General features: G+C 48.1%; 7 protein-coding genes across 7 annotated transcripts; 2 read left to right on the forward strand and 5 right to left on the reverse strand.

The window, feature by feature from the left end:
• Window positions 1-10: 10 nt before the first annotated feature.
• On the reverse strand, window positions 11-1392 carry F5Y00DRAFT_227810 (uncharacterized protein). The gene has a single exon (XM_048006541.1). It carries the CDS (start codon window positions 1042-1044, stop codon window positions 253-255), a length of 792 nt encoding a protein of 263 aa, XP_047868246.1. The 5' UTR covers window positions 1045-1392; the 3' UTR covers window positions 11-252.
• Window positions 1393-2219: 827 nt separating this feature from the next.
• On the reverse strand, window positions 2220-4218 carry F5Y00DRAFT_227811 (HAD-like domain-containing protein). Its single transcript, XM_048006542.1, has one exon. The coding sequence runs from the start codon at window positions 4025-4027 to the stop codon at window positions 2486-2488; it is 1542 nt and encodes a 513-aa protein (XP_047868247.1). The 5' UTR covers window positions 4028-4218; the 3' UTR covers window positions 2220-2485.
• Window positions 4219-6233: 2015 nt separating this feature from the next.
• Window positions 6234-7737, forward strand: F5Y00DRAFT_193098 (Aldo/keto reductase). Its single transcript, XM_048005206.1, has one exon. It carries the CDS (start codon window positions 6417-6419, stop codon window positions 7386-7388), a length of 972 nt encoding a protein of 323 aa, XP_047868248.1. The 5' UTR covers window positions 6234-6416; the 3' UTR covers window positions 7389-7737.
• A 363-nt stretch (window positions 7738-8100) lies between these two features.
• Window positions 8101-8701, reverse strand: F5Y00DRAFT_193100 (uncharacterized protein). The gene has a single exon (XM_048005207.1). It carries the CDS (start codon window positions 8677-8679, stop codon window positions 8122-8124), a length of 558 nt encoding a protein of 185 aa, XP_047868249.1. The 5' UTR covers window positions 8680-8701; the 3' UTR covers window positions 8101-8121.
• Window positions 8702-10200: 1499 nt separating this feature from the next.
• F5Y00DRAFT_227813 (P-loop containing nucleoside triphosphate hydrolase protein) lies at window positions 10201-12579 on the reverse strand. Its single transcript, XM_048006543.1, has 3 exons — window positions 12316-12579; window positions 11417-12260; window positions 10201-11363 (listed from the first exon to the last, which is right to left on the reverse strand). Exons 1-3 carry the CDS (start codon window positions 12448-12450, stop codon window positions 10417-10419), a joined length of 1926 nt encoding a protein of 641 aa, XP_047868250.1. The 5' UTR covers window positions 12451-12579; the 3' UTR covers window positions 10201-10416.
• F5Y00DRAFT_227814 (Low temperature viability protein) lies at window positions 12580-14332 on the forward strand. Its single transcript, XM_048006544.1, has 2 exons — window positions 12580-12878; window positions 12939-14332. The coding sequence occupies exons 1-2, from the start codon at window positions 12859-12861 to the stop codon at window positions 14242-14244; spliced, it is 1326 nt and encodes a 441-aa protein (XP_047868251.1). The 5' UTR covers window positions 12580-12858; the 3' UTR covers window positions 14245-14332.
• Window positions 14333-17326, reverse strand: F5Y00DRAFT_227825 (myosin-like coiled-coil protein-domain-containing protein). Its single transcript, XM_048006545.1, has 6 exons — window positions 16992-17326; window positions 16587-16912; window positions 15854-16125; window positions 15650-15798; window positions 15338-15581; window positions 14333-15280 (listed from the first exon to the last, which is right to left on the reverse strand). Exons 2-6 carry the CDS (start codon window positions 16885-16887, stop codon window positions 14798-14800), a joined length of 1449 nt encoding a protein of 482 aa, XP_047868252.1. The 5' UTR covers window positions 16888-16912; window positions 16992-17326; the 3' UTR covers window positions 14333-14797.
• Window positions 17327-17536: the final 210 nt, after the last annotated feature.

A 17536-nucleotide genomic window follows, 5' to 3' on the forward strand; every position in this document is an offset into this window, starting at 1 on the left:
CTTTGATGAAGTTCTTGATTCAAAAAGCTGGTTGTATAATATATTGATAAGGATATTTGTAAATAAACGTCAACAGTCAACAGGGTATCTCTTCGTAATCATGCCGAATATAGGACAAATTCCGACCGCATCGTAAAGGCTGCCACACCCCTTGTCGGCCAACCTGCCGATGACCCCCAACCAGCCAACCTGCACGCGGCATCCAGTCGGCGTTATGACGACATCAAATCCCACGCCCGACTCACATGGCTCTCAGAAGCGCACACCACCTGCATGAGCCAGCCAATTTGAAGCCACTCCCACTAAAATCAACACAAATAAATTGGGCGGCATCCCAATGCACCCATTACTATCGCTTTGCGGATCGACAACTTGTCCCGACGAGGCTACGACAGTCTGGCCTGAAGGGTATCTGATATTGTAGACCGGAGCAGACGTCAAAGCAGCAGGGTCTCCAAGCGTACTCGGACAGCTCGCCTGATTAGCCGCCGGCCAATCCAGCGTGCACACCTCGTCGTGGCCCCAAGCGCACGTGGAGTCGAGAATATTATACAGGAGATAATTCTTCGCAACCCAGCTGTCGGGACGCGCGAGGCAGCTAGCCAAGAAGTTCATGCTGTTCGCGGCGCTAAGCGGGAGCTTGCCTCCGTCGGTGTGGATCAGATCCGCGCACTCGGAAGCATCCACATTTGCAAAGTTCATAGCGACGGCGCCGCCGGCGGTGGGCTTCTCGGTCGCCGAGTATCCGGTGTAGAGATAATTCCAGGCGTCGTAGCTAATATCGTGCGCGCCCTCGGACCGGTCCACGCGCAGCAGCTTGACAGACCGGTCCTCGTAGCTCAGCGAGACGCAGATGCTGTCGCAGTCGACTGCGCTGGGCCAGTAAGCTACGCGATTGGTATTTACTTTGCACCCCAGCACCCCGACCGAGGACGAATAGCTGTCGTGAGGCGTCGCCCAGACGGCGCCACTGCTGCTGCCGTCCTGCGCAGCGACGAGCGATGCCGTCCATACGGACAGCAGGATCGCGGATACGGGGTGCATAGGTAGGTAGGTAGGTAGTTATATAAAATGAGCGACTGGTTAAAATAAGAGAATGACGTAATGAGGGAGGTAGTAACTAATGAGTGACTGGCCGCACGCGCGCACGCATCTGCGGCGGTAGCTACGCTCTAGCAAGAAACCGACATGAAGCCGCAAAGTAATCGGCGGAAAGAATATCGCAAGGGCGGAGAAGCGCCCAAACTCGCGATGTCCTCGTTTCCTCGTAAGATTTTCATTAAATGAAATGCCGTATCCGGTTAGTTCCCGATGTTACATTAACATGCCCGTTTTATGGGTCTGGACCCCTTTTTCCGGTCTTAGTTGAAGATTATTGGTTGAAGACTCAGGGTCTTATCTTAGTGTACCTATGTAGTCGCTATTTAATGCTTGCTATCACATCTTATGCGGTCTTTTATACAGTAACATTTAATTATGCCACGTTCTACATAGTACGTACATATGTACATAACCTAAGGATGTATACATAATATACATAAGCGCGCACATCAGCTTAGTCCTACGCATTTCATTACCTATTCTATACGAGGCTCACAATCAGCAGTCCATCGATGCAACATGACTGCATGGCTCTAAAGATCAACGTTGTCTACATCATATTAACGATTCAATAGATCATATATCACGTTCCATTTCATACTCGAGTATTATACGAAGATCAAGTTGCAAATTTTTACGGTGAGCATAGCAGAAACAGAAATACGTAAAAAATATGTGTATATTACCTATCATGGCAAGTGATGGGCTTCTATGATGTTAGTAGTAGGTATCTAGTTTCCACAAACCCCCTGGTAACGTAAAGACCAGTGTAACCATTAACAATCCAATCTCTTCATAAAATACCATTTCTAATCTGATGTTAAACGGTACGTAGCAAAATGAAAGATTCTGTTTAGGCCAGTATAGTCAGTCGAGATAATACAAGTTTAATAAGGTAAGTAATTTTTAAGTTAGATCCAAGAGATGGTTCGGTTCTCGGGGCATGCACGGCGAAAGTCTCTTTGGCGATGGCGTAGGGAGGTAGTCATGCACAAACGATCGGCGGGCTTTTAACAAATGCTGAAAACGGCGATGGGGCCCAGTAAATCTCGGCGACACGGAGCTAAAAAAAAAACGAGGGGGAATGGAGGGGGGGTTAGAAACAAAGCACCAGTATCTCCTCTCACAAGCCCGTGTGCATGAAGCCGGTTAAGTTAAAAAGATTTCGAAAAAATTCTAAATGTCTTTCCAAGGGGTTGTCAGTCTTCCAATATCTCTAAGTTCGTCTTGAATTCGTTAGTCAATGCTGCTGAATATGATGATGATGATGATGATGTCGTAAAGCTCTAGATATCAACAAAGAAAAGAAAAAGTCATCAAGACCCGATCCAAAAACGCCCCCCACCAAAAATTCCCACTTAAATCCCAAATGATATCATCCAAATCAAATAATCGCAGCTGTGTCGGCTCCGTCGCCGTGCAGAACCGGGTTGATCCGTTCGTCGAAGTGCATCTTGAAGTCATCTCCCAATTGCTTCCGTAGCGCTGTTTGGACTGCTTCCAGAACATTGGGGAAGACGCCGAAGTTGGCTGGGTTGTTCTCGTCGTTCTCACCACCTTGGAATACACCGGTGCGGACGAGGCATGTGTTCCATCCGTACATGTTGCCGCCAATGATGTCAGAGGCCGGGTTGTCACCGACCATGTAGATGTTTTCTGGAAGCCTCTCCTCGCCGTGGAGCTGCTCCATCCACGATGCGAGAACCTCATCGGCGTACTTGTATGTAGCAGTCTCGGGCTTTCCGTAAACGACACGCTCAAGGTCGATTCCGGTTAGGGCTCGGTACATGGCCTCAAGACCGATACGGAATGCACCCTGAGACATGCGAGGTGTCCAGTGTTCTGTGGGGCACAACAGGTCACCCTGCGAGAAGTAGATGGGGACGCGTTGAGAGACGGGGTCCTTAGCCATAGTACCTAGACGACCATTCTCGGAGCGTAGTACATCCATGATGATTTGCATGTCGGTCGCGTAGTCTCGAGAGTCGGAGAAGACTAGGATAGCCTCGATATTAGTCTTGGTAAAGTCTCGTGGCCGAGAAGAGGCTCGCTCTTCATCAGTGAACACTCGGTAAGGTGCGATAGTCGGGTCCCAAGCAACAATGTCGTTGGGGACCACGATATCCTTGAAGCCATATTCCTCGGCAACTTCACGGCACCTGTAGCCCTCGCCGCCGACAACTAAAACGGTGTTGTAGTATTCGGCAAGAGCGCTCATGGGAGTGTGTGATTGAATGAATTGTTCCGTGTTGACGGGGTTCTGTAGAATCTTTGAGAGCTGTTCGCAACGGGCCTTCTCGGGCTTTCCGGATCCGTTGGTTAAGAAGATGTGGGGAATCTTGATGCCGAGTTCGTTGTCACCGTTCAGGATCTCCAGAGCGCGGCGTCCTTCGGGAATGAGTCGGTCACCGTGGACAAGGACACCGTCAATGTCGAAAGCGAAAGCCATGTTCTTGGCTTTCTTGACCTTCTCGACTTCGACGCTCTGCACTTGAGAGGCCAAGATAGCACGAGATGGCTGGATGGGTGGCATACCCGGGCGTGTCGGGCGGCCAAAAGTCTCGTCTCCATCGGGATAGTGGACTGACGATAGGCGTGATTGTCTCTTAGATCGGGGAATGGGAAGAGAAGCGCCGAAGGAGTTGCGAGAGCCTCTTCTCTCCTTCATAGAGGGAACCTGGCTTAAGTTGTGCATGTATTTTGCGGCTTCAGAGATGGATGACCTCGAGGCAGGAACCTCGATGGGTCCTTCTTCATCATCTCCGGGGATGGGCAAAGAATTTGGGTCTGTGACATTGCCGTGGGAGTGTCCGTTGGAGTGTCCGTTGGAGTTGCCATGGCCATTGGAGTTGGATGTAGAGGCAGCAGCCTTCTTGTCCTGCATCTCAGTGGCTTGGGCAATGTCGAAATCTTCAAAGGTAGGCATCTTGAATATAGTCTTAGCTAGCTCGCTGTTTTAAAAAAAGGGACGATAGTTGTGTAGGTTGAAGTAGGAGTAGAAGAAAGTTTAATCATATGGGACCAGAAGAAGTTTGTGCTATCTAGGACGGGAGGGTCGCGTTATATCTAGTCATGGGCTCGTCCATGATGCTTATCATTCACCGTACTATCGCACCATAGCTCGCACTTTTCAACGACGGCGTAAAGTTCGGCTCTGGTACCCTCCATAACGTAACTACCTACACATAACTTGACAACGTAACCAGGTACGTCTCGTACCATCAGACAAAGGACCTCGTACATTGTCCGGTACATTATCGAGGTACGTTGTCAAAGTACGGTACGTTATCAACGAAGAGCCGAAAGATGATGTCTTGCTGGGTAAATCTACGGCATCCGCCGCCACGATGGAGCCTGTCTCTAAGCGGCCCCTTGCATAGGCTGCAGCTTGATGAAACGGTCGCGTAAACTAGTTACGATAGTTACGATGTTTTATTAGCAAGTAGACCTATTAACGTTGAGTTTAACGTTGAGAAACGTGGGTAAACGTTGTTTAGTGTATTGTTAGCCGTTTGATTGCTGTTATCAAGGTTATCAGGATATAATTCAGGGTTTAGTTACATGTTTAGTTACATGCTGGTATACATGCTGGTAGGGTCGTCGTCTTAGTGCTTGCCAATATGCTTCCGGTGTGCTGCCAGTTCTGCCAGTGGGATGCATGTCCAGCAAACACGCGGCCAACCGAATCAAACAGGAACCAGTAAAGATTAAATGTCAGTCCGAAAAGGAGCCGCAGAACCACCCGAACTGGATCCCGGATCCACACGGCCCACGTACGGTACCCGCTGTCATGCCTCACGCTGACATCATTCCGGGTCCGCTGCGCTCCGCTGTGTATCCGCTACAGATCCGCCCCTTGAGTCGGAAGGTGGATACGGCATCCTGCAGGGTTTTCTAGCGCGTTGCCTCATCTTTGCCATTCTTGGATGTTACCCACATAACAGCCTACAGACGTACAGATCTGTGGTGTTCCCAATATTTCTATGGTGTCAGCGAACGATTTGATAGGTGACGCCAACAGACGCCAGATAATGTATATTAATGTTAAGCAATAATCTTTCATAGGCTCTTCTTTATAAAGCACGTCCCTGACCGCTCTCAGCTTGCATTCCTATCCTACCCTAACCTATCCCAACTTGCATTAGGGCGACCCATGGATCTTCCCTTCTACATTAGTTAGGTACATAGTACATCAGTAACATTGTTAGTACATATCCAACCGATAACAAGCCGATAAAGCCGGTCAAAGCATCAATATTGAGAACAGGCAGTTGTAGACGAGCCGTCTGCATTTGTAGTTTTGTGGTAAAACCCTGTATGCAGTTGTATGCTACCCGAACCCATTCTTTTTATCACATATTATCACAAGTATCCCAAGTATCACAGGTATCGCAAGTACCTACATACATATAAGGTACCTAAGGTATCCCCTTGTCCCCTTGACTAGCATACAATAGCAAACCCTTTATAATCGGTAGAGTACGTAAAGTTCAACGCGATTCATTGACATCAGAGAAAAAAACCTTGCAATATACCTCTATAATAAATATGATTGGCTAATCTAATAATATAGAGCCAGTTTATCTTTCTTAGCCAATCTTGATGTATATATTGATACCGAAAATAGTGGGTTTGCTGTTATAGTGTATGCTAGTCAAGGGGATAATGTACACTAGGATGCATGTACCAAGGTATTATCACTTTCTGTGACCCACTTCACATGTCATTGATGGATATTCAAAAGTAACCAAAGTCAAGACTGAGTGGTGGCTTTCGCTGACGAGGTGCCAACTGTCGCTGCAAACAACTGGATCCTCGAGTTGCTGATCAGCGATCAGGCTGAAAGTGAAACCGACGGCCTCTATCAGACGTAAAAACTTTTCTCTCCGCTGAGTCAGGGGTGGTAAACGGCCAAGCGGGTTGCTAGGGATGATGCAATTGTGCAGCATCGTGTGGTTAGACACTTATACGCCCACATACATACACTACACTGCATCCATACATCCATACATACATCCATACATTCCATACGTCTAATACAACTTAACTTAGACCAACCTATCCACAAACATAAGGTAACTAAGTTTGAATCAAACCGGCCGTTTACGGGCTTACAACCTTACAACCTTACCTGCCTACCCGAATATTTCCATTCCCGACTTGCCAGCACGATAGTCAACAGTATTTACCAGTATTTACCGTCTCAAATAATTTCTTCCCTGACGCAATTGTTTCACGTCTACTCATCAACCCCCTTCTCACCCCTCCCATAGCCATCTATCACATTTCAGTCAAAATAACAAGTCTTCATCAACATGGCAACTCCACTCAACCAGCAGACTTTCACTCTAAACAACGGAGTCAAGATTCCCGCCATCGGCTTTGGTACTTTCGCAAATGAAGGCGCCAAGGGTGAAACATACAAGGCAGTTACCGCTGCATTAGAAGTCGGCTATCGACACTTGGACTGCGCCTGGTTCTACAAAAACGAGGCCGAAGTCGGCGAGGCTCTTCGTGACTTTCTCGCAAAGAACAAGTCCGTGAAGCGTGAAGACATCTTCATCTGCACTAAGGTATGGCAGCATCTGCATGAGCCGGATGAGGTTAAGTGGTCGTTGGAGAACTCGCTCCAAAACTTCGGCCTCGACTACGTTGACCTGTTCCTCGTCCATTGGCCTATTGCTGCCGAGCGTGATCAAAACTACATGCCTAAGATTGGCGCCGACGGCAAATACGTCATCAAGAAGGAGCTTACTGAGAACCCAGAGCCGACATGGCGCGCCATGGAGGAGCTGTATGAAGCCAAAAAGACGCGCGCCATCGGCGTGTCCAATTGGACAATCCCCGGCCTCAAGAAGCTGCTGCAAATCGCCAAGGTCAAGCCGGCAGTCAACCAGATTGAAATCCACCCTTTCTTGCCCAACGAGGAGCTGGTTCAATTCTGCAAGGAGAACGACATTGTACCTGCCGCCTACTCTCCCCTAGGCTCTCAGGATCAAGTACCGAACACAGGCGAGAAGGTGCGCACCAACAAGACCTTGATCGAGGTCGCCGAGCACAGCGGCCACACGCTGGCCCAAGTTCTGCTCGCGTGGGGCATCCGCCGCGGCTACGTTGTGCTTCCCAAGAGCTCGACGCCCTCGCGCATCGAGAGTAACTTCCAAATCCCGCAATTATCTGATGCCGACTTCGAGGCTGTCAATAGCGTTGCTAAGGGCCGTCACACTCGCTTCGTCAACATGAAGGACACGTTTGGCTATGACGTCTGGGCCGACGAGGCGAAATAAAGTAGTAGCTATAGCTAGCGTTTCTGTCGCGTAGCAGCGGACCATTCGATTCGTCGGTCCGACTGCATTTCTGTCGAGGCGGATGCGACATGTAGGGTTGTGGCGGTAGCCAACCGATGTCAACAATTGCACGTAGAATCAACTGCCCGTATCTGCCCTCTAATCAGGGGGGATGACGGATACAACCTATTCCATGTTAGCCTGCTAGATATCCTAATGACGGTTGCGTTGGAAGCATTTCGAAAACCAAACTTTAGGTTTTTTGGCGTTGATATAAAGGAGGTGAGGGATAAAAAAATTAGATGAATGGATGGGATGGGTGGATGAATTGGGGGTCGGAAAGATGGGGGTAGACTCCTTTCTCCGAAATGGTGGTTACGAAGTGCACGTTTATAACAAATTAGACGACAGTTTATGTTCTATGAATATATGTAGATGTTCCAAAGAAATTCAAATCTTGGCTGCAACGAGCGGAAACCCCCCCGTCTTTACTCCCACTCCCGTACCAAAGTCTTCATCCCGCGATTCTCGTCTAATCTAACCGAATATCAAGTTATGAATTTCATTTCTCCCCTTCTTTCTACAGCAAACCTCCCACGGAGGTACCTATATCACATCTATCTCATCACACGGCGCACAAGCACACCACCACCACCACCAAGTGGTACCCAGTACGTAGGTAGTAAGTAGTAAGTAGCAATAATAATAACAATAGTAAAATGGAAATATCAAATCATGACGCCCTAGCCGCCGCCTCGGCGAGAAAACTCCGATGGTACGCCGGATGGCTCCGCTTGATGTTACTCTTGACCATCTTCTTGGTGATCATGTTACTCTCGACGTCGACGTACTCCTCGAGCAGCAGCAGGCCCGCGTCGTCGTCGTCGCCGCTGCGCCCGCGCCCGCCCACGCGCCACCGCGAGCGGATGGCTATGGACCCCGTCGGCACCTTGCCGTCGACCGCGGAGTCGATGCCTTCGGCCCGGTTGGTCAGCGTCAGCCGGTAGGTGGTCTGCCCGGTGGGTCGGCGGTCCGTGACTTGGAAGGTGTGGGGCTCGTCGACGTTGGGGTTGTTGGAGGAGTCGGAGGAGGAGTCGGAGGAGGAGGAGGAGGGGGGAGAACAGGAAGAAGAAGAAGAGGAAGAAGAGGAAGGTGGTGAGATTCGGGTGTAGCTTATGAGTTGTGGACAGGTGATTCGGATGTAGATCTCGTGGTCGTGCAGCAGTGCGACGAGGACGCTGGGCTGCACGCCGGCGGGGAGGGGTGTTGAGATGGTTGTTTCTGCGGGCATGTTTTTTTTTTACGGAGCTCCTTTTTGTTTGAAAAAAAAAAAAAGAGAAATTATCCGGTCTTGATAATTTTGGTGTTTTTGTTTTTATTTTCTGTTTTCTGTTTTCCTCTCGGGCCTCGATGCCCTACTGCGAGAAATAATAATAATTGCTTATTTGGATATATATAGGAACTACCTAGATATGATATTTATGTTCTCTGCTCTCGAGATACTATCGCACTTACAATAACCATGAACACCATCACAAAGCTTTACTCAAGGGTAGTTGCACCTTGTTGTGTTTCCAATGCTTACCGGTAGCGTTGGGAGGCCAAGACTAAAAACAATCCTTACGAACTAACTATGTATGTTGCACCGGCACGTTTTTCATGCGGTGGTATGATCTTAATATGCAGTGTGGTCAAAATAAGGTGTTACCTAGATCTAAGTTTGTGATGCTCCGAAATCGAGATAAAAATCAGCAGGGCTGAACTCTACGGTGGGTCGTCGAGCATGGTAAACGCGATCTGGGTGCTGACGATGCACAAATGCTGAAGGCTTTTTCGTGCATCGTGACCCTTGGCTGCTTACTGAACACCCCCTCCCGTAGATCAAAGCGAGCGGTTCCGGACGCAAGGAGAGCCGGGGTGAAATCGAGCCTTTGAAATGTCGTGCATGAGCCCTACGAACGGAGGGGGTGGTTCGGGTTCACAACGTAAAGTGGGTTGGAAAAAAAAACCGTGTCAGAGTGGGATGGGAAAAAATCCCGTTTTGCGGATCGTGAACTATGTCACGTTATCTTCATTAGTATTCTGTATATATGGGTCTGGAAAATTGTTGTTGCAAGGCACCAAAACTAATAAACCGACGATCGTCAAGCCCCTTGCTAGTTTCTAAAGCCTGAAACAACTCGATTTATGTAAATGTTCCAAATACGGATAGAATGAAATTCTGGAACCCTTCTACGATGACGATGGTCTCATACTTGACTCGCATCGATCAGATGGATACAATTCCGGACTATATATATTCCCCGGTACTATTCTACCAATGTATCTCAATACTAGTAAAGCTGAATACCTAAAACAGCCTCGGTGTTTTGAGTTAAGCAGCTAAGGGTAGCCCTATTGACTATTATCATACTAGCCGCCGTATACGCCATATTTTTACCCATACACTACGAGAGAAATTAACTACTCTGCCTAACCCTTAAATCTACACTAAAGTTCTTCAAGGAGCACACATAAACGTACGATCTTCCGAAGTTGATCTTGGCGAGAGTCCAGCTATGCTGCAATATGGCCTCAACAATCCACTTCTGTGCGTATTCGTTTGTAATAAATGAGTTGAGTTTTCATAGACCGGGTGATCGGAATAGAAACTGAGGCTATCACCATAGCCTAACCGAATGGCCCACCCTCTATTAGCTCTCGTCATACCGAGAGAGGGCGGAAGTTTACGTACGATTCGACAAGGTATAACCTAGTAACTCGAAAGGTACCACGAGTCACAGAGGTAATTAAGGCTTGTATAACTGTAACCGCCCTAGCCAAGGTAACCTTGATAATACCTACGCAGACCATATAGAATACTCCATAAGGAAGATGGACTGTAGAGAATCAACTATAACGCCTATTGACTTCATTGATGCCTGTAATAATTCCTAGCTATACATGTTTTAACAGTGCTAGCTCCGGTTACCATATATCACCCTACCGCTGTGTCTAATATTTTCATCTCTGCCCAACAAATCGGTATCTAAGCCTCATTCAACATCTTGTTGTCGAACTTCTTCCCCCTGCCTTTCTGACCTCCCTTAAAATGCTTCTTACTCGAGCCGATCTGCACGTCCTGCGGGTCTATTCCCCTTTCCAATGCGATCATCGCTCTGGCCTTGCGTCCACTAAGCTGCTTAGCCGGACCTTGTTCTTGTGCTTTACCCTGTTCCGTGTATTTGTGGCTGAATGGCATCTTCAGGTGTCCCGCGTTTCCCGCATCGCGCGCGAAGAACGCTTTATCAAGCTTCTCCGACTTGGCGCCTTTTGGTAGGGCTAAGATCTCCGTATCAATTGTCGACTCTCCGTCATCTACGTCCAGTGCACCCATGGCTGCGGTTAGAGCTGTCCTGCGCTTTTCGGGCAGGTGTTCTGAGTCGTACAACTCGCGGTTGAAATCCATGCCGTCACCCCAACCGGGAGGAGGCTCAACGTATAGAAGCTTTCCGCTGACATAGTCCTTGAGGATGGTCCTGGCAGCTCTTGATTCGTCTGGTTGTCCCACACCTTGGGTTGTGAAACCTCGTGCTTTAGCATATGCTGACAGAAGCTCGCTGGCGGTCGGAATCCCCGTGCCTCCCTCTTCTAACGGTCTAGTCCTAATGTGAATGCCATAGATAGCTTCCAAAAATCGTTGCGGGATCCTGTGTGCAACGAGTGCAGCGGGACCCGTAAACTCTCGTAGTTGATCAATCGGCAAGACACCATTGCAGACGAGATCGGCTTTGGTGGTGGCGAAATTGGGAAACACAAGACCGGGACAATCGCAGAGGATAACTTTGTCGCTGAGGTGAATGGTTTGAAAGTGCTTTGTCTTACCAGGTGTTGCGGAGACGGACACTTTCTTGGCGCCAATGAGGGCGTTGATTGTTGACGACTTTCCGACGTTCGGATACCCAACTAAACCTATCTGCAGCTTCTTCTCCGGATCTACTTGTCTGTAAGCTTTAGAATTAAGGTAATGTGGTAACGGAAGTACATACCATCAGGATCATACGCATGTCGAAGAAATATGTCTTCTAGTTCCTCAACTGTTAATATCCTGGTATCATCGTCGGTATCTTGACTGGGTGACACTCCGGAATCTACGCCCCCTTCGTCACTCTCATCTTCCGAATCGGCATCCTGATTCGAGTTTTCGCCTTTAAGAGGCTCTTCCGGTTCGTCCTTTAGATCGCGCTCCTCATTTAATTGCTTTGCCAAGCTAGCGGAGAAAAAGCGATAGGCTATCTTCTTCTCTTTGAAATATTTCGCCCATGCTTTCCGTTGGTTTGTCGTCATCATATCTGCCTTGTTGACCAGCAACAGGTTTTTCTTGGCTGGGTCGATATCTTCAACATATGATTCAAGATCTTCGGACCAAAACATTAGCGGATTTCGTGCATCGACAATCTGAACGACTAGGTCTGATCTCTCGATGACACGCCATAATTGCCTCCAAACTTCTAGGTTACGCTCAAATGGAGTCATGAGTAGGTCGTTATGCTCTTGCAGCTCTGCCAAACCCCTTCTCCAGTTGAGGAAACTTTCTCTTTCGAGATGATCAAGCTCATCGGCGGTAGTTGAGGAATCCCACTTTGGTCGTCTGGGCACCGTTAATCTTCCTCTATGTTGAGCATGCTTCCCTATGATATTTCGTTCTTCGGTCGCTGTCAAAAGATATGGATTCCTCTGATCTGTATGTATAATTTTGACGTTGTTCATCTTCTCAGCGGTGAAGTCGGTACCGGCAAGCTCGGCAGTCGCAAGGAACTCGTCTAGAGCACCTTGCTCTGTTACGGAGCGCATCTTCACCCATGCTGCTTCTTTTCTGTCATTTGTGATATACTATGGCAGTAAAATGGTAAGCGACCGTCTTAATATAGAGACATAGTATTCATACCTCTTCGCCGGTTGCGTGGTTGATTCTCGTGACTGCTGAACCCTTTTTGCGATCGGATCCTTTACCCTTCCCAAAACGGTCGTTCATAAGCGTATTGCCCAACCCGACCGAGGTCTTGGACTTTGCGTGCACCATATTGGGCAATTGATTGGTATATGGTATATGATGTTGTAGAGTTGTTCAAATATATAAGATGTACCTTTTCCGAAACTCAGTCTTCATAAATTGAGGTCAAGGTTGTCGCTTTCAGGCGGTTTTGTAAAGTCTAATCGCTGAATAATCGAGGGGCAATTATTTTTTGCGTCACTCTAAGCTCGATAAGCCCCGCGATAATAATTTACCCCACCAAAACTTTTTCAATTCTAGGCCGAGCCCTGAAGTACCTAATCCATCCTGCCATTTACAAAGTACCTGACCTGGAACCTAACCTAGAACCACTCATCCTCTACCTCAACTTGTGCTAAACCAAAACCAAGAGATTCGCTTGCCTATTACTCATAAGAAAGACCCAAAAAGACTCCAAAAAAGAGAAAGATAGCGAAAATGCCGAAGGGCAAGTGGATGTACGTAAACTGATAAAATGATCATTCAGTTAAGCGATTAACTGCTAATGCCTTGACCAGCGATAAGAAGACGGCCCAGCACTTCACACTGGTTCATCGTCCGCAAAATGACCCGCTGATCCACGACGCCGATGCGCCATCTATGGTGCTGAATCCTACACCTCTTCCCAACGCTTCCAAGGTGAGGAAGCTTGATGACCTTGTATCTGAGCTAGGATCCGATGCCGAACACATCCGTGCCAACGAGGGTGAGGCCGCCAATCATGGCGTTTTTTTCGACGATACCGAATATGACTATATGCAACATCTACGCGACTTAGATTCTGCTGGGGGTGGAGAGGTTGTCTTCATCGAAGCAGACAATGGACCTAAGAACAAGGGCAAGGGAAAACAGAAGCAAAGCCTGGAGGATGCGCTGAGAAGACTGGATGTCGCAGATGAGGAGCGCAAGCGCGATGACCTTTTCGGCGATGATTTCTTGCCATCTAAGAATCTGCAACACATAACATACCAGGCGCAACAAGATATCCCCGATGCCATCGCTGGGTTCCAGCCGGACATGGACCCCCGACTGCGCGAGGTACTAGAGGCGCTTGAGGACGAGGCATACGTTGATGATGACGAGGACATTTTCGCACAGCTAGCAAAGGATGGCCGGGAATTGGAGGACACCGAATTTGATGCAAACTTTGACGAAGACGATGGTTGGGAATCGGACGACACCGCTAAGCCCACTAAAGAGTACAAAGACCGCTCCGAAGTGCCTGATCTAGTTCCCACTGTAAACGGTCAGGACGGAGAGGCGATTAAGAATGAAGACTGGTTAGAGGACTTCAAGAAGTTCAAGAAGGACCAAGGCAAGCCCGGCGCAAAGGTATCCTTCGCAGTCGCACCATCACAGTCAGAAGTGCAATCATCCCTCATGACAACAACCACCAACGGCGGCCGACGGAAGAAGCGTAAGGGAGCGCTAACAAGCCAGTCGGGCTACTCGATGACATCGTCGTCACTATTCCGCACTGAGCAGCTTGGTATCCTCGACGCTCGCTTCGACAAGATCGAGGAGCAGTACAACGAGGATGATTTCGATGAAGATGACGAAGATGGCGGGGCCTCTATGTCTCAGATCTCGACGACGTCTAGCGTGACGGGATCTGTGCGGGGTGATTTTGATAACATCTTGGATGATTTCCTGGGAGGTTACTCGATGCATGGAAAGAAGCAGTTGAAGAAGGGCAAGTGGAAGAGCGGCACTGATCAACTCGACGAGATTAGGCGTGAGTTAGGGCCGGCTAAGATCCGTGGTAGATACGGCCAGCCGCAAGCGTCCGGATTGGCATCGGCATCGGCATCGGCGTCTAGGTAGACGGATATATTCATAGATACCCAGGGAGATCCACGGCATTGACAACTAGGTTAAATAAATTGACTTATGGGGAGTAAAGAAAAAAAATGGCTTGAATAAAGTAATAATTGGCAACTTTGCACACTTGTGAACTATGTACCTATTCGTACGCTTTCGTACACTTTCCGAGGGAAGTATCAATTCGCATTTATCGCTACAATGTTATCACTAGCAAGGAACGATACTCGCTCCGATGACAACCAAGCTTCAGCCGCTCTTGCTGCCTACATAGACCAATACGTTTGACGACTCGGGCGCCTGTTCTGCAAAAAGGAGGGAAGCCCTGCAGTTGTCCTCCAAAAAGCGAACGGTCCTGCGAAGTCCGGTTGGTTTCGAGGCATCAAGCGTCCCGTGGAGGAGACATTACGGAATCTTTGGAAGCCCCCTCCGACATCTACTCGGCGGAAGGCTTCTCGCTCTTAAAGAGTTGGGTCCGCAAGTCAGAAAACCAGCGGCACAGATCATGGACAGCTTGAGGCAATTCCACCGCATGCCGCCCTACTGTGTCGTCCTCCTAGCGATGACCATTCATAGCGGGCGGGCGCTCAGGACCGTAAGCACCGGGTGCGTGCGGAAGTTCTTCCTCCGTGTCGTCGTCGAACTCTCCTTCATCACTAACCTCCTCATCACCGTCCTCGTATTCGTATTCGCTTTCATCATCGCCTTCATCCAGCTCTCCTTCTTCGTCACCTTCTACGCCTTCTGCATAGCAGCTTTCCACCGTGCCTTGCATGCCCTGGGGTATACCACGGCCTTGCTGTTGCATCTGGTTGATAATGCTCGTCAGCTTATCGTTCTTCTTCCTGATGTCCTCGAGGTCCTTCAGATGCCTATTGCGCTCCTCGGCCATCTTAAAAATATTCTGATTTAGGGCGCCCTCTTTCCTTTTGTAGGCCTCGTTCTCCTTCTCTAGCTTCTTCGTCTTTTTGGACATATCCTCCATTTCCTTGCGAAATGTTAAGAACAGGTCGTTACTATTATTGAGCGTGTCCTCGACCTCCTCATTTGTTAATGCCTTCGTACGGCGGGCTAGTGAGGGGCACAGGGCGCATACCTGCTTAAACTTCTCAACGTAAACGTTCAACTGGTTTCTTAATTCAGTTTCCGTCTTGGAGAACGTAAGCACTTGGCTGTTCAGCTGTCGCGCACGGTTGGCTTCTGCTTCCGCCGTTTTCTTCTGCTGCTCGTAACGGGCCATATTCCACTGGACCTCGATCTCCTTAGTTCGCATTGAAGAATGATAATGCAGTTCCCGTAATTCGTATTGGTCGATGAGAGATTTGAATCTTCCCTTGAACCTAAACCTTCAGTGTTAATACAGAGCGCGTCCGTGTAGATGGACGTTAGGGGTGGAGGAATGGCGCACAATTCTTCGGCTTTCATATACACAACCTGCTTCCGCGGGTTGTCTTTTTCTTCTTGATATCCTTCCAAAGTATCAAGTACTTTCTTTAGGCGTTCGTCAGACGAAGCTTTGAGGCGATCGTGAGTATCATTAAGAGCACGATGCTCATTCTACCAACCATCCCCGTCAGCGCAAATTCTGCAAATTTTCTAGAACTCAATGTACCTTAAGCTTGTTATTTTCTTTTTGCAGTTCACGACACAGCTTTTCTAACTTCTCCTTCAGGCTAATTTGCTTGCTCAGATCTGTACGGCTGGAATCCTTTTCCTTTTGTAATAGATCGGCGCGCTTTTTATTCCTAAGATTCTCGCGCTCGAGGCGTTTTAGGTTCGCAAATAACTCTGATGATCGCTTTGTTAAAAGTTCTATCTTGTCCATATCATTCATCTTGGTCATCTGGTTGTTAAGCTCGCGATTCGCCTTCCGGACTTCTCGGTCTAGTAGAATTAATATTAGCAAGGTCTTAATATCGTGAATAACCCTGTCGAAATTAGATCTAGCGAATAGAGAATTCCTCAGCGCATGCTATAGTCTATCGTAGTGCAGCAGGATTTGTACAACCGAGTTGGACTGCATATCGAAACCCGTAGATATCACCTCGAAATGCGCAGCGGCCTAGCTATTGGGTTTTTGGCATATAGTACCCTGATGGATGGTGGTTTCCCGTAGACCTATGACATCGCAAAATACCGGTATATCTCTTCCGGTTCGTCCGATGTTGCTGGGGCGCGCTATCGTGTTTGATGCCTTACTTTTATCTCTCTAGCCCCGGTCACGTTATCTCGAATTGGTGAACATTTTGCGGCAGTCGTGTAGTCTCACAATTCGAATTCAAAGGTCTCGTCACGTCCCAGCCCTTCTGTAGTCGTTCTAACGTCTGAAATGAAAAAGAACCTACCAATTTCCGCCTCTTGCTCCTTCTCTGCGGCTGTATCAACCTCCAACTGGGAAATTCTTGCGGCAACGAGTTTCGATGCTTCACTCGAGTCGAGGGCCTTTTTCCCCTTTCCTTTCTTTGCGGCATTTGAAGCCATGGCGGGCGTCGGAGTTGGGGCAGGTCGGGGCTCTTGAACATGAACATGATGGCTATTTGGTAATGAGTCGTCATGCGTATGAGAATGAGCGATTCCATTCGTATTAAGTACGGATGCAAGAGGGGCTGGGGTGGCAGATGCGGCACGATGGTTCGTTGTCGCCATATTTTTCTAAATGTATACAACTATGCTACAAGGGAGTGCCGTGTCAGTATTTCAAAGCGACTTATGACATAACAGAAGGTAAAGATGATTTAGTGCGAACTTACTGTGCTGAGTTGTTAGAAGACATTGGGATGGGTTTTAAAGCGATGAACTTATATAGCTGAAAGGATATTGTTTGGCTAAAAAGAGAAATAGAAGTTAGCTTTTTAGCTTTGGTTAAACGAACTCTGCGGATGTTGGAAGCGTAGTTCTACGAATGAATGCAGACTTTTGAGGGTTTGAGATGAAGCGCGGCGTTTTAGTGTCGGTTACTTAATCAACAAGCAAGTACGAGAGAACTCCGGGTTGCCGCCTTGCAACTGCACATGCGACCAAATCGAACTTAGGTAATCTCTTTGGGTACCAAGTACGACTAATAGTACCGCACACTGCAATATCACACGCACTAATACACGAATAAAACTCGCCTAGAAAAATTGAATTTGACACTAGCAGATCCGGAGCAGCGGTTTTATGTGGGGTTAAGTTTACTTAATTGCACCTTATATATGCTTAAACGCTATAGCGTTACGATCCGTCCAATTGCTTTTCAGCTAATGCGATTAAGTGGTTGTCGATAAGAACCATACCTCGGTATCCCAATATCTAA

Source organism: Daldinia vernicosa (assembly GCF_022497035.1).
Source record: "Daldinia vernicosa strain CBS 139.73 unplaced genomic scaffold F5Y00scaffold_7, whole genome shotgun sequence".
Taxonomy (NCBI): domain Eukaryota; kingdom Fungi; phylum Ascomycota; class Sordariomycetes; order Xylariales; family Hypoxylaceae; genus Daldinia; species Daldinia vernicosa.